Source organism: Lepidochelys kempii, chromosome 17 (genome assembly GCF_965140285.1).
Source record: "Lepidochelys kempii isolate rLepKem1 chromosome 17, rLepKem1.hap1, whole genome shotgun sequence".
NCBI lineage: Eukaryota > Metazoa > Chordata > Testudines > Cheloniidae > Lepidochelys > Lepidochelys kempii.
Genome location: NC_136396.1, coordinates 18,259,227 through 18,275,700, shown reverse-complemented (window position 1 = coordinate 18,275,700; position 16,474 = coordinate 18,259,227). Strand labels below are relative to the sequence as shown.

Here is a 16,474-nt window from a genome sequence, read left to right as displayed (position 1 = left end):
ATCAGAGATGGTCCACTGACTTCAATGGACCTATGTTGATTTCCCCCATCTGAGGAGCTGGCCCAGAACTGGTTGTGAATCTTTACATGTGATAAAGTTTTAACTTACTCTTTCTCCTCGATCTCCTTTGGAACCTTTAGGCCCAGGCTGCCCTGGAGAGCCCGGTACACCCTAGAGGGCAGATGCAGAATAAGAGGAAATTACCGTTCCATTCAAAAAATACATAATGGAAACTAAACAAAGTCTCCAGTGAACATCTTGCGTAACCACCTGTTATTGTTAAAGATGCTGGGCTAGATTCTCTGCGGCCTGAGAGCCTGTGTAGTCACTTACCTGGGTGACGTGAGTGTAAGATGTGACTTTGTCTATCTATCTTATAAGGTACTTCTGTGGCCCATATCATCATAGCAACTTTAATGCACTTATCCTCATAACACCCCTGTGAGGCAGGGCAGTGCTATTATTCCTATTGTAAGGATGGGAAACTAAGGCACAGAGAATATAAGTGACTTGCCCAAGGTCACATAGGAAGCATCAGATAGCAGCATTTTGCACACTCTTTGCACAGGTGTAAATGACTTCACAAGGTTCAAGGCAGGGACAGTCAGCGATCACTGACCACACAGATACAACACACCCACCTTCCAATGGTCCGGGGATCTCTACAATTACATTTTGCACATTCAGGATAGTTGAACATGAGGAGTAACCTGTCACATGGCCCTTTCAAGGAAATGGTGCATCTGCATAATCAGGCCCACAGAGGATGATTTATGAAGTCTATGCAGTGTTACAGGGAATCAAGGAAAAGATGCATCATAAAAAGGGCCTTCAGCAGTTTTGTGCAGTTACAGACCTCTCAGCTGGCTCCCTGTGCATATGCACATATATTATTATTCTTTATTATTTGTATTACCATAATATCTACACGCCCCAGTCATGGGCCAGGACCCCTCGTGCTAGGCTCTTTTCGAAGCGCCTAGGTTTTTTGCTTATAAACAGGCTGACCTATAACAACTGGTATTTGTTGCTAAAAGCTGATGACAAGGTATTCAGGGCTGCAAAGACTGGAGCGGGAGGGAATTGTCTCGAGGGCACTGGTAATGGGATATTGAAAAATAGGATTAACCTCTTGGTTACTGGTTCACGTCTAGCCCAGGTTGGTAGTACACTTAGTGCAGACAACTGTTCGGCATGGGTTCTTTGAAATAGATAGTGGACCCAGCCCAGGTCATGATGGACAGTTGTTCATATTGCAGCCATTACTGGCTGCCTTGTTGTCAGCCTCTGCAGAAGGCCAAAGACTGAATGGGAATGGGGACTTAAAGATCCTAGAAATAGTCCTGGCAGGGTAGGCGTGAGATACTTTCACAGTTCTTAGGTTATCCTGCACAGTTAACTATGCAAAGGAATAACAGACCAAGATGTCTTTAGACCTTGTTTGCAGCAATCCTTAAGACACTTGCAATTGTCCTTAGGGTGGGTACTAACACCTCACAAATAGTTATGGAGAGTTGGAGGATAGAACGCCGAGTATAAACAAACATTCTTCTCTTCCTATCTTGTTTGCAACACTATCATGGCTTTGTTTGGTGGTTAAAGAGTTAAGATCAATATCCGCAAAGGAGTTTAATTACCAGAAGTCTTGAGACAAAGCCATTCTTCTCCAAATTGGTGCCTGTTTTATAGATTTATTCAACCCACGGAGCAGAATTATTAGCACACATTGGGCTTAATTTGAAAATTGTTTATTTGGGTGAGTGAATCTCATCAAAATGGTTTCAAATGTACAATCCAATTAATCTTAGGTCTGTCTGCTCACTCTGGCCATCCTGCTGGGATGCTTTCATACCTTAGGGATGGCCTTTGCCAAACTTTTATGGGGTGCTGCAAAGCTTCAGCAAACGTTTTTATAGTAGCCTCCAGGATCTAAAGGAAGATGGTAGTTTGAAGCTATCCTATCTAAACAGATACGACTGTCAGAAGTGATGATTGATTTTGGAGGCACAAATTGAGAGGCCTCAAAAGGCAGGACCCAGTTATCAGCAGTTGGAAGTGTTCAGCACTTTCTGAAAATCAAGCCTTTTAGGGAGTCTCAAATTGCACTCCAAAAGTGAGGCACACTCCCATCACTTCTGAAAATCTTTACCATGGTGCATGACTAGGCCCTCATTAGTCACCTGGCTAAGGATGTTCATAACAAACAGGGTGAAATACTCATTTGGTACTTAATAGGAAACTAAATAGTCTAGTCTTTTGATATCTATGATGCTATCAATAATCCAGTTCTCCCGTTCCCTTACGAAGTTTTGAGACCTTGTGGGGGAAAGACGCGGGAGAAGAGGTAGCAGCTTAAAAAAACAAAAGGAGGGGGGCATGCAGTATCTGAGGCATATGGAAAGATGAGCAGGGTTCCTCGGACAACGTTTGTTAAAGTTTTGTGCTAATGTGTTAATTTTTTCATGTAGCCTAGCTGGCAGAGGACTCTCTCTTCTCAACGTAGAGTGCAAAGCTCCTTCTCTGCATTGAAACCTTGATGCTTCTGTGTCTAAGCTCTGCCGTAGGACACAGTCTCACACGTGTGTAGCTAAATTGCTCCATAGTTGTTGGAAGACTCTCTTGTGTACAGCTCAAAAAGCTCCACATGAGGAGAGGGGGAAGCAAGAAATCATGAAATTTTAAGACTCATAATTCATAAGAGCAGACAGGCATCCTTAATTTTTGCATGTTTGACTTTGAGCGGTAAGATTTGGAACATTACATTAGCACTTTATAAAAAGAAAAGTACAGGCTGCACTTCTGTAGTCAGTAAAGATTGGGCAGACCTTCCGCTGAGGGAAAGCCGCATAGCTCCCTTGAAAACAATAGAATTAGACAAGTTTCCACCAGCTGAAGTTTCAGTCCATCTTTAAAAGCTACCTACCATGACTAAGGCTCTTCCCCCTCCCTCCCCCCACCCCGTGTGTATATCCTGCAAGTTCAGAGGCCGGAGTCTAAGAGAAGCTTCTGTTTGTTTTGCCCTTGTGCATTACTTTACATTTAATCATGTGAAATTGCAGCCGTCATTTTGCAGCCAAATCTCCCAGTGTGTTTATAGTCATCTGAAATTTCCCACAGTTCTCCATAGCATTTGATAATTGAAACAATTCTGCACCATTGGCAAAGTTCACCAACTTGCTGTCCATTTCTTCTTCCAAGTGATTAACAAATACACAGTAAAATCCCATTTCTCCAATCCCCTGCAACCCCAACCTCCTCCTTATCCGAAATCAAGGTTATGTCCCTCGACATAAATCACTTACCCCCTATATCTCCCCCAATTTTCCTAATTCCCTATCATCATTTTATCCATGTTTTATGTCCTTGAAATAGTTTGGATTGGCAGCTGGACTACACATTCTGGAACACTGTCCCAAATATAGGTCTCCTGGGGTTCCCCACTATAAAATAATTACCACTAGTCAACTATTCATCATCACTTCATTTCTTTTTCTTTAGCCAATTTTCAATCTGTGAACAGATTTAGCCCCTCTTTCTGTAGTTTTCCACAATAACCTTTTATGAGGGACCTTGTCAAAATTGTATGATCTACCCAATCACAATAATTTTTTTTTATCCACACATAATTAATAGAGCTGGTCAGGAATGTTTTCATCTAAATGGTTTTTGACTGAAAATGCAGTTTGGGGGAAATTTTGATTTTTGCCAAAGCTTTTTTGATTTTCCATTCTGAAAAAGGCAATGAAATATTTTGTTGCAGCTTGGATCAACCCACATCAAAATATTTTGGTTTGTTGAACTGCATTTCCCTACAGTCCTGCATTGCCTCATGGGAGCAATAGTTCAGATATCTCATGGGCCCATTTTCTCATAGGGGCCAGCATCCCTAGCCAGACTATGTATACCATGATACAACACTCTCTCCTCTGACTGAGCCGCATGGTGCATCATGGGAGATTTAGTCCAGCAAGCCAGCCTGGCCCAGGGAGCCCAAGAGAAAGGGGGCATCAGGCACCCAAACTAAAACTCCCAGGAGGCAATGCGACCTCATAGGGAGATACAGTTTAATATTGAACTGGCTCAAAATGAAATGTTTTGGTTCAGTTAAATAAACCAAAACTTAACGTTTTGCCTGGGAATATCAAAATGTTTTCTTTAGCTTAAGAACACCAAAATAGAGCATTTTGCCATTTACAAATCAAAATTTTTCAGAACATTTTGTTTTGAGAAAAATTTCAGTATTTCAGCTTTTTGTCCTGATTTGAGATAAAAATAAAGTATTGAAATATTGGAATTTCTTGCTAGATGCAAATTCCGATTTCCACTCAGCTCTACTAATTAAACATTTCATCTACAGTGATCAGTTGCTTTGCATTTAATTCCATGCTCCGCTCCCCTCCTTCCCCCACTTCCGCCCCCTCCAAGGCATGGGATGGGATAAAATTACTTACTTGTGATCCAGGAACTCCAATAGATCCTGGGGGCCCTTTGGGTCCTGAATTGCCTGGGGGTCCTGGCGATAAAATCATAATCTGAGACAGTTTTAGAGACATTTAGAAAGAAGGAACCTCAATTTCAGTCACACTCTTTCTTTCACAAAAAGAAAAGGAGTACTTGTGGCACCTTAGAGACTAACCAATTTATTTGAGCATAAGCTTTCGTGAGCTACAGCTCACTTCATCGGATGTAGCTGTAGCTCATGAAAGCTTATGCTCAAATAAATTGGTTAGTCTCTACGGTGCCACAAGTCCTCCTTTTCTTTTTGCGAATACAGACTAACACGGCTGTTACTCTGAAACTCTTTCTTTCGTTACTCCTGATTAGTGTGTTTCTCACTCTCTACACAAATCTCGCTTGAACATCAGGACATGGCTTAAGCACTGATATCAAACAGAAGATAGATGCACATTCTGATGTAAAACATCCTTCCATACTGGAATTATTTTAGAGCCATATACAAAATTTTAATAATGTAAGAAGTAAGAAATGCAGCAAAATTTCAGACTCCTTTTAAATGACTATTCTTCCTTGGTCCCAAGAGAAATCTTAGATCAGAATCCATAAAGCAATTGTACCAAGTGAGGTATTGTACCTGGGATTTCTGAAAGAGAATGAGTGCAATACTGAGTGAAGAGATCGCTGGGCCTCGTGTGCCACCGGACCCACAGTACTCTGAGGATTCATAGAATCATAGAAGATTAGGGGTGGAAGGGACCTCAGGAGGTCATCTAATCCAACCCCCTGCTCAAGGCAGGACCAACCCCAACTAAATCATCCCAGCCAGGGCTTTGTCAAGCCTGACCTTAAATACCTCTAAGAATGGAGATTCCACCACCTCCCTAGGTAACCCATTCCAGTGCTTCACCACTCTCCTAGTGAAATAGCGTGTCCTAATAAACAACCTAGACTTCCTACACTGAAACTTGAGACCATTGCTCCTTGTTCTGACATCTGCCACCACTGAGAAAAGCCTAGCTCCATCCTCTTTGGAACCCCCTTCAGGTAGTTGAAGGCTGCTATCAGATCCCCCCTCACTCTTCTCTTCTGCAGACTAAGCAAGCCCAGTTCCCTCAGCCTCTCCTTGTAAGTCATGTGCCCCAGCCCCCTGATCATTTTCATTGCCATCCGCTGGACTCGCTCCAATTTGTCCACATCCTTTCTGTAGGGGGGCCCAAAACTGGATGCAATACTCCAGATGTGGCCTCACTAGTGCCAAATAGAGGGGAATAATCGCTTCCCTAGATCTGCTGGCAATGCTCCTACTAATGCAGCCCAATATGCCGTTAGCCTTCTTGGCAACAAGGGCACACTGCTGACTCCTATCCAGCTTCTCGTCCAATGTAATCCCCAGGTCCTTTTCTGCACAACTGCTGCTTAGCCATGACTGCAGAAAGGGGTTTGTATTAGCCACAGCTAAAATGGAGGGGTTGACATGACTATATAAAATGCCTCTTCACAGCTGGTGTCAACTCTGCTCCTGCTGAGGCAAACAGTTACAAACTGGCTTCTCCCTCGCTCTGAAGACGTCCCTTTAACAAAGCTTTGCCTCCACTAGTCCCAGGGCTGGTGCAAGGCGGTTTCGCACCCTAGGCGAAACTTCCACCTTGCGCCGCCCCACGCCGCCGCCACCCCCTCCCCTCGGCCCGGGGAGCCCCCCCGCGGCAGCTCCCCGCCGCTCCCTCCCTCCCCCCCTCGGCCCGGGGAGTCCCGTCCCCCCCCACGGCAGCTTCCCACCGCCCCCTCCCTCCCTCGGCCCGGGAGCCTCGTGCAGCCCTCCCCGCCCCAGCTCACCTCTGCTCCGCCTCCTCCCCGAGCGCACCGCCACTTCTCCCGCCTCCCAGGCTTGCGGCACCAATCAGCTGTTTAGCGCGCAAGCCTGGGAGGGAGAGAAGCAGAGCGGGGCGGTGCTCAGGGGAGGGGGCGGAGCAGCGGTGAGCTGGGGCAGGGAGCGGTTCCCATGTGCGCCACGCCCCCCCCCCCCGTTACTTGCTGCAGGCGGCCCTCCCCGCGCCCCCCTGCCCCAGCTCACCTCCGCTCCACCGCCACCCGCAACCACTTGGCATCCTAAGCGACCGCCTAGTTTGCCTAGTGGTTGCACCCGCCCTGACTAGTCCAAGGCCTTTGAGCCCAAACTCTTGCAGCCAGGCCCAGTTGCTTTTCCTGGCAGGCATCCTGTCGGAATAAACTATGCCACTGGATCTTTCACACACACAGCCTGAGAAGAATCTTTGGTTTGGTTTCTCCTCATTAAAGCTGTCTAGTTCAATTTAGTCAGTTACCTGGTGGCCCAACAGGCCCTGGTGCGCCACGTGGGCCTGGCAAACCAGCCATGATCGTGTCTATGATGGTGGAAGCCAGCTGGGGTTCTCCATCTGTGATAAAGAGCAGAGGAATTAACGATTGAGAAAATTATCAACTGCAGCGTCCAGTCAGTCAGGATTTCACACTGGGCTGTTTGAAAGCTCGAGCTAGCTGTTGGCCAAGGAGAGAGTGAGTGTTTAATTAGGTGGAATTCTGACCATTAGAACAATTTCCCTGACCGTTCTGAGGGGAACTCATCCAGAAGCTCATTGAAAAATAAAACTGTGATTTTCTACCAGAGGTGCCAAAGCAATCATCTCATTCTTCAGGCTCTATACATTAGGCCATTATGTGGACAGACTGGCTCCGGATCAAGTGCGTTTACATTTAGTCTCTTTCACACGCCTCTTGTTCATCCCTGCACCCTGTTTCTTCCAATTGCCCCAAAGAATTTTCCCCTCATTCCAAATCAGTGTTCTTGCTTAATTACTGAATCCTGCCGCCAGTCGCCAAAGCAGACTGGATCGCGCCCCCTTCAGGGAGCTGGGTGGCAAAAGGCTGCTACTGCATTGCATAGCAATAGTGTTTGTGAAAGCCTACAGATGTCACCTCTAAGACCACTGGTTTCCAGTGATCCAAGAAGTCATGTATGAACTCTGAGTCTCCCTGTGACTGCCCAATAACTGGTGTCAATGGTGCTGAGCTACTGCACCATTATAGCAGCCCAGAGCACTGCCACCAAACCGCCATGGTAGCCAATATGCAGCCACCAGGTCATCAAGTGTCTGAATATCAGCCCAACACACTATCTACGGACTCCTATGCTAGTATACTAATAGTTTGCAGTCCATTAGAGTGGCACCTTTCATTTGAAGATACAAAAGTGCTGTAGACAATATGTAATTTTACAGATGGGGAGACTAAGGCACAGAAGTTAAGTAACTTGCCCAATGCCACATAGCTAGGAATAGAATCCAGGTATCCTGACTTAAGTGAGGATTCATGTCCACTGCTCCAGCCACTTGATCCTAACCAATTCCATAGGCTCAGGAATTTATTCCTCTGCTGACTTTGTTGCTGTTGGCCTTAACTGTAATCAACATTTCTCTATTCTCCTGACCTTCCTTTGGATTCATAAGCAGGGGCAGTGAAGGACAAGGTGAGAAGAGACTCACAGGCATCTTCAAAACTTGAAAAGAATACATACAATTAAACACTACAATAATACAAGCCATGCTACTTCAGCAGTTCCTTTCGGGGGAAATGGGATGGAAGTGCTAACTATTGCTTGAAGAAACAATTTATATATGAGAGATAATCTATCACTTAAAAATAACTGCACCTTTGCTGCAGACTCCCCAACTAGGGGGCTCTGCCAGGGTCCGGTCAATGGATACTGCATAGCACAGTTACCCCTGACAGAAGGCCTTCTGAAAAGCCAGGTTTTCTCCAGCTCCTGCCCCCCACGATCTAGAAACTTCCATTTCCTCATGCCTGTGATCTCAAACCTCCACACATCCATTTCCCACCCTGCATTTCAGTGATTTTTAGCTCACTGAACTACCATTAGATGGGATTCTTTCCATGCATAGAGGGGCAAATTCTATTGTGGTACATGGGTGTAAATATAGAGCAACCCCTCCAAGATCAATGGTGGTGTTGCGTACTCTGCACTGGCATAAATGAGAGCAGAATTTGACCCAAAGAATACCCCAAAAAAGGAGACAAGTCCTGTATAGACATTTTAGAGGATTTTCACCTTTGGTGAAGCAATGGATGTTGGTCATGGATAGAGGTACAATAGGAACAGTGGTGATAGATCAGTGATCTGATCCAGCGTGACATATGCTATGGAATGCTGGGAAACAGCCGTACTCCAGATGCCCTCAGGGACATAGCATCTCTGCAGTGGAGTCCAGGAAGGGAACCAGCATGCCTGGGACTTTGAATCTAGGTCTCTCCTGGAGAAGAGCCAACACAGAAGGGCCAAACTCAAACAGGTATTTCCTTGACTGTTGTTTTTGACCGTAGCCATCTTTCTTTCTTTGCGGCCCAGAAACAAAACGTCTGAGAATGCTTTCATGTTCAAAGGGAAAGGTACCCAAGTGAAGTGTGTAATCCAATTAATCTGAGTTTTATTTGACCATGTCAAAATCCATCAGGGTTTGTGAGTGAGACGGAATCTGAAAACGAGCATTGAACAGCAGAGAATGCATTAACAATTTCAGGGGATTTAAAAAAAAAAAAAAGAACAAGCAGTCAACAAAATTAAGCATCCTTAGGGAGGTGGGATGGGGTAGTGCGGTTGCAAACTAATGGGATTTAATTATTGCTGAGGGGAGTGAATGTGTGTTGCAGAAAGTTCCAGGCAAAGAGAATATGATGATGATGACAAACAGAGTTACTCCTCACAAATCCACCCATCCTGACATTAGATCAATTCGAGTTATTTATGAAAGGTGCTTCTCTAATTGTGATGCACTACGGGGGGCGAGGGGGAGGGAGCTCAATAGCTCAGCATTTGGGCTGTGCCGCATGCTGGGGTGAGACTCTGTTGTCGCTCCTTCCTTGGTAGCGCAGCCATGGAAAACTAGCCAAAGTACTGGCTGCCTCAAGAGGACCAGCACAACGTTTCCTGAATTCCTTCTATGGGGAGAATCCTGCCCCTCGCCTCCCTTGTCAGATAGGGCTCGAATTACAACACACCTAGTGCACATCCACCATACGTGAGGGTGGGATTTGGGGAGTCCAAACCCCCCTGCACTCCCTCTGTATCCCCACAAAGCAGCAGGTCAAGCTGGGAGAGCCAGTGGCTACCTGGATCCTCCGGTCTTTCCCTCTCCATACACACTGGGGTCACAGGAGACCCTGGGACTTATGCAGCTCAGGGCTACAGTAGCAACCACAAAGTAGCTTCTGTGTCATTCAACAGCAAAGAGATGGAGGATCCTCTCCCCCTCCAATGTGGCTCTCCCTGAGCTGCCTGCAACAATTCCAGCTACCCTGGCTTGAATGCAGGGGAGTATCCTTCCCATTTAAACCACCCTGATGTAGAAGTTGCTCCAGGCCTTTTCAAACGCCCAGCTGCCCCAAAGTGTCTAACAAGCCAACCTGTTCGATATGGGCAGGGCTAGGGATTTGAGCACATGGAAAGGGGGAAACTTAAAGAGAGGCTGAAATCTATCCTGAGAGGCAGTGAAGCTTGTTCACCTTTGTAGCAGCCGCGGGCATCCCAGGTACCTGGATGTGCACAACTTTCACAGCCACTGGAACAGTTTTCTCAATGCCAGCCTCAATCTCTCTCCTCACTTTCCCCTCCCTGTCCCATCCCTCTCTCTTACTCCCTCTGCTCCGTTCACTCTTTTCAGAAAGGCCAGTGGATCAAACACTGGATGGGGAGCCAGAAGATCTGGGTTCTGTTCCCTGTCCTGCCACTGAACTGCTGGTTGACCTCGGGCATGTCCCATCCTTGCTCTGAACCACGATGCCGTTTCTATCTTAAAGCAACTCACAAAAGATATAAGAGCGTAACACCCTCTGATCAGAGCAAGGTATTATTTCCCCTTCCCTTTCCCCAGAAAAAAAGTCCTTTCATTTCACAGCCCTTTTGATGGGGGCTCTAAGATAACGTACCCAAAGCCTGCCCTCCCATCTCTAAGTGCCAGAGCACGTAAGTTGCCCATTTACCTACAGACACAGTGGCAATAGCAGGTATTGTTTAGAATCTGGCCCATCTCAAACAATTCTGTGTTAAGGATAAATTCTCCCCCTTAAAGGCTTGATTTGTTGAGACAGGATGGAAATGAAGTAATCCTGTCTTAATTTCTGCCCGCTACCTGATCTGGAGAGACACAACTGGGACCAATTTCTCTACCGCAGCGAAGTGAAACTGTGAGAAAACGCCTGTCTCCCCCCTTTTTTGCTTTTGCCGGCTGATAAACGTTGCCAACAAGGAACTTGTTGTGATTAATAAAACACTGACATTAACCATGATCAGGCAGAACCTGAACACTGGTTAATAATAATCGGATACAGCTTTCTCCCATAATGGGGGTGCACATGCTCATTAGCTGGGGTATGCTTCCCTCTGCTGTCAGCAGATGGGATCTTATGGTTATGGTTTTCAGATGTGCTCCATTTAAAAACAAAATAAAAAAATCCTGTCTGGGATTTATAGAGCCGGCTTCTACTGGCTGTTGAGAATTAGCTTTCCACCAACCCACACAAATCAGTTAACAAGAGTGAAAGGGCAAATTTTATAGGATGATTGCAGTAAGCTCATCATGCCACATTAGTGACCTATCCTATTAGTAAGCCTTGTATTAATCACAAGAAGAAAAAATAAGTAGGGATTGTTTAGAGTTTAACACTTACTTACAACAATGATGGAGGCTCTATGAAAATCTATATTAGACAGATAGGGTCTAGATCAGATATAGACCAAAACTCTAAAATGCTTAGCATCACTCTCTGCACCTAGGTGAGAGTCTATCCCTATTAACATCAGTAGAGCCAGGATTTCAACAGTGGGTAAAAATCTTGCAAGGCCACACGCTGGATTGAATTTCATTGCTACTGACCATTTGTGGAAACGAGACCAACGTGTATCCTGAATGTGTATCTAATAGGAATCAGCCGAACGCCATGATTCTTGCCAATTTCCAATCTCAAAGATTTCATATGACTGAAAAAGTAGAGGACGCAATATTTTTCATACAATGTAGTCACCTACCTAAAGGGGCAGTGAGTAACAATTTTCCTTTTGAGGATTACAGGGATGGAGAGGCGAAATTCTGATATTGTGAGATCAAGACAAGAAGACAAGATAAAGCAGTAAATGGTCTTCAGAACTTACTGCGTTTGCAGTAGGTGAAACATTCTATGCTATCTATTCTGTTCAGGTTCTCATACCATGACTACGTTGGGGTTTCCACAAATACTCTTCTGCTCGGGTCCCCACACATTTAGTTTGGGTCTACAGACTATCGTCTTGAATCAATCTTAAGTAACACATTCATAGATTCAAAACCAGAAGGAGCCACTGTGATCCTCTAGTCTGACCTCCTGTACAACAGAAGCCAGAGAAAATTCATGGTTGAACCAGAACAGATTTTTTTAGAAAAACATCCAATCTTGATTTAAAAATTGCCATTGTTCTGTCTGATCAAAGTACTCTCATTAGAAGCAAATGCCAGGGATTTTATAGCTTTTTTAAAATAAAAGGGTAGAGTCTATAATTCAAGGGGAGATTGCCCAGTGGGCCAAGCATCCAGGCCAGTTTCTATGCCAATTTGAAGTCAGTAGCAATACTCCCACTGGCATCACCGAGTACAGGATTAGGCCTCAGTTTTGAAACATTCCTGGAAGGAATGACTGGGTAAAATCATTCTTCCAAGGCAGAGAAATTGGGTCCCATGCAGTATGTCTCTTTCATGAGACTAGGGTCCTGGCTGTTTTCAGGGCTATCAAGGAGAACATGGCACTTTTCACAAGTATATAGGTTTGTCAAAGTTAATTCTTTCCCTACCACTCTTTCATGCTGGCTGATTGCTGCCTTCCAAGAACAGGCAGTGTTTCAGTGGTTCTGTATCTATGTCATTTTCAAAGTGCTTTGGGATCCATTGGGATGAAAGGCTCTATGGAAATATACAATGTTACTATTGTATCCACACACAGTAATTGGTATGATCCTCTAAGAAGCCGGTGTGAATTTAATGCAAAATCTCCTAGTGACAGTGACTACAGTAGTTCATTCTACATTTTGCTAAAAGCCTGGATACTGAACCACAGTTAATTTAATCCTGCCCATAACACACTAAATAACTTTAGACAGAGCAATGCTGTTAAAATCTTTAACAAATTAAAAATACATCTACTCTCCTCCAGGAAAAGGAGTGTGAAGTGGGAGGTAGGTGGAGGGGAAGGAAATCCATAGATAATTATCAGACACAAAGATACTTACTAATCCTGTGGCTGTAATTACAATATTTTGACTCTGAAGCCAGAGGTGAGTAGAACAGCTGGCACTGTTTAGGGGTAGGGTGGGTAGTGCATTAGTTTTCCAGCACTTTACTAGCCAAAGGGACGATATTACCGAGTTTCAAAGTATCACCACTGGACCCGAGCAGTAGAACTCCCTGCCAGAAGCGACCAGAACAAGCCCAAACCTGACAGTGCGCAGATTGGTGTATAAAATGTACCTTTTCTAGAATGCCTTTCCGTGCTCTTAAAAATATAACTAAATAAACAAGTACAATATTTTAAAAAGCCAGCCAGTGCACCAAAATCCGTGCCCCTCTGCCTACGGGAAGGGAAGGAACAAAACACTTCCTTGTCCTGGGCTGTCAGGCTTTTTAATTCTGTGCAGTACATAGATGCTGGGTTTATAGATTCACAGTTTATAAAGCCAGAATGGACCATTGGGATCATCTATTCTGACCTGTGTAACACAAGCCATAAGACTTCCCTGAATTAATTCCTGTTTGAACTAGAGTATATAAAAGCATCCATGGTAATTGGTGGTATATAAAAGCAACTGCTAGACAGACAGACGGGGGGAGGGAGGGGCAGCGGTAAACTGGATCTGTAGTTATTGTGTGCCTTTGTTTTAAGCCTAGTTGCATTAAGTTCTGATTTGTACCCCAGTGTCCTGACTCTTGCTTTCAGTTATCCCAGGTGCCCCACTGAAATCCCAAAGCATATTTTAGAGCAGAATTTGGCTCAGAGCATTATGGTTCAAACAGGAAGATTTTCCCTCTCCCTGATTCAGAAGATTGGAGGAAGGGAGAAAAGAAAGGTCAGTTTCCACACCACAATACCACCACCACCCCCCTCTTATCTAGTGCTTTTCATCAGTAGATCACAAAGTAGATGTCCTGATGGGGCTCTGAGGCACAGAGAGGTAAAGTGACTTGCACAAGGGTCACCCAGTAGGCCCCTGGCTGAGCTGGGAACAGAACCCAGGTGTCCTGAGTCCCAGTCCAGTGCTCTATCCACTAGGCCACACAGCCTCCCCTAGCATAGTCTCCCCCCCGCCAGCCCTTCCTCTGATGTAGAAGGCAATCCCAATGCAAGACGAGCAAAGCAGAGTCAGCAGGGGGAGCTATTTGCAGGATAAATAAAGTGTACAAAACAAACAGGAGCACTGACAGTTGTGACACTGAAAGAAACAAGCAGATGATACTGTCGGGTTCTGAAGGATGCAAGGAAGCCACTCAAGAAGCATGCTCCTTTGTTACTCCAACTTGTACTAAACCGCTGAGGTTCTCATTGCAATTTTCCACCCTTACAACTAGAATATTCTAGGACTGCCACTTTTGAGAGGTAGTTTGGCGGGTCACACACGAGCGTCCTGACATTGTGACAGTTGCTCTGTGATGTCACAGTGCCCATCATCATATTATCACCTAATGTCACACGGGTTGTATCATCATGATGCAGCCTCGGTTTGATTTGGAACCCGATGAACGTCCAGCAAACTAGGCTTGCATGAGGTACAGTTGCCTCTTTAAAATTAGGACAATCCCAGAAAAACTAGGACATGTGGCAACCGTAAACCCTTCCCCATAACCCCCAGTCCCATAAACTACCCAGCTACGCTTCTTAATCCAGGCTCAAGTAACAACCTGAATGAAGAGTTGAGGTTCATCAGCAGGGATAGATGGGACAATTTGACTTCTTTCCTCCCCCAAAACTTTTTCCTCTGCCTAAATACCCAGCAGGATCCACAAGAGACGCAGGTCATCTGGTCTCTTCCAGTGAAAGCTGGGACATGGTAGCACTGGGCAGGGAGGGGAAGAAAAACATCTGATTTCCTCTGCACAGGTTACCAGCCTGTCACTCACAGATGCACCCGGAAAGATGTGGACACTTAAGGAAACCTACTTTCTTTTTCAGCTGTGGGCTGCAGCGAGTAGAGAACCCCTTGTTGGACAGTGAGGGGAAGGCCTGGGGTGGCAGGTGACCCCGGAGGTCCTGGGGGTCCTGGGATTCCAGTTTCTCCTGGAAGTCCTCTTGGTCCTGGAGGTCCCAGAAGCCCTGCAAAGAAATAGAAGAGGAGATTTCTGTGAAGTTGGAGACACATCAGCAGGTGCACTGGGGCAAAGAGTTAGTACAAAGCCCACCAAGCTGCTGGAAAGAATTTAATCTAGGTCTAGAAACGGCATTGCTCCATAACAGGAGCTGTCAGAAGGGCTGAGATGAGCATCTCTCCACCCTTGGATCCAGTTGCAGGGCTCGGGCCGTGCCGGCGAAGTCTGTGGCCCGTCACAACCCTTACATTGGCAAAAATCCCAGTAAAAGGAAAAATCTCTGCTTTTGGAGGATGAAATGTTCTGGCCTTCTGCTGCTGGTGAGGGATGAAGTGCACCATTTAAAATGATTCTAGAAGCTGCTGCTATTCAGTGTGGAATGGAGCCACGGAAGCTACACAGAAAAAGGGTTAATGTTAATAGGAATACTTTGCAGCTTCCATTTTCAGAGCACCACACAAGCCTTCAGGAAACTTCAATGACATCCGAGGGAGACAGCTAAGTCCACATCATTATTCCCCTCCTCCCTTTATAGATGGAAAAACTGAGGCACAGAAGGGTTAAATGATTTTCCCAAAGCCACAAAGCAAACCAATAGCACTGCCTGGTTCCCAGCCTTTTGCTGAGCCCATCACAAATTGATTCCTGCCAGGTCACAGGGGAAAACAGGCAGTTATTAATAGAGCTGCTCCAAAAAAAAAATTTATGGAAATTTTTCACTTTTTAACAGAAATTTGAATACTAAAAATTTTTGGTTTTCAGTGAAAATATTCAAGTTTTTGGGTATTTGGTGAAAATCAAATTTTCTTGGGAAAGCAGAAACTTGTGGCAAGAAAAATTGGACAACCCCCCCCCCTCCCAATTTTCCACTGAAAAACCCTTGTTTATTAGTTTTAAATGAGTGATTCTTTTCAGTGAACTCCACAGGAGACCGCGGTGGATGCACGGGACAGAACAACTTCTCTGGGGAAGAGTTTGAAGATTTCTACATGAAAAAACATTCATTATCGACAGAACTGGTGGGAAATGGGAGGGGGGAGGGAGAGAGAGAGAGAGAGAGAGAATGAAAAGCAGTAGTTTTGTCTCAGAACCACATCTGTTAAGTTAAATAAAAGCCCTTTCAGTTGGCTTGAAATATCAGGCACCTGACAATGACCAATACAGTCCCACCCTGTCCCTATTAGCAAAATGCAGAGGATTTTTAATTTTGGTTAGAGGTGTGGGCATTCAGCACCTCTGAAATTCAGCTCACTCTTATTTAGCTGTCCTAAATATGGGTAATTTGGGGCTGAGCCTATTTTGCTTCGGTTTCCCCCTCTGCAAAACAAAGATCATAAGGCCTGACTGGCTCAAGGGCATTGTGAAGTTTAACTTAAGGATGAAACTCACCCCTGTGCAGAGGATCCGCACAAGGGCTGGAGTTCTACATAGGCCTCACGCTGCAATTCTGCATGGGAGAGGGGAGGGGGAACATCGCCCTAATGTTCGTGAAGGGCTTTGAGTTACGCAAATGGAAGGCAGCGAAGAAATGCAAAGTATTATTCTGAGCGACCCTCCCAAGCAGGTCGGGAACCAAATTGTGCAATGGGCAGATTAATGCTGCTCTCTTTGGGGTTGGAGGGCTATCTTGTTTCTGAGAAACC

The 16,474-nt window shown here is 45.3% G+C and overlaps 1 protein-coding gene across 3 annotated transcripts in view; it reads right to left on the bottom strand.

The window, feature by feature from the left end:
• COL26A1 (collagen type XXVI alpha 1 chain) overlaps positions 1-16,474 on the bottom strand; it is a 221,080-nt gene that overhangs the window by 19,044 nt on the left and 185,562 nt on the right. For all 3 annotated transcript variants that reach the window (XM_073315529.2, XM_073315531.2, XM_073315530.2), the window contains exons 7-10: positions 14,686-14,838; positions 6,780-6,872; positions 4,452-4,513; positions 109-171 (exon numbers count right to left, since the gene is read on the bottom strand). In XM_073315529.2, coding sequence (XP_073171630.1) covers positions 109-171; positions 4,452-4,513; positions 6,780-6,872; positions 14,686-14,838 — 371 coding nt within the window. The remainder of the gene's footprint in view (positions 1-108; positions 172-4,451; positions 4,514-6,779; positions 6,873-14,685; positions 14,839-16,474) is intronic.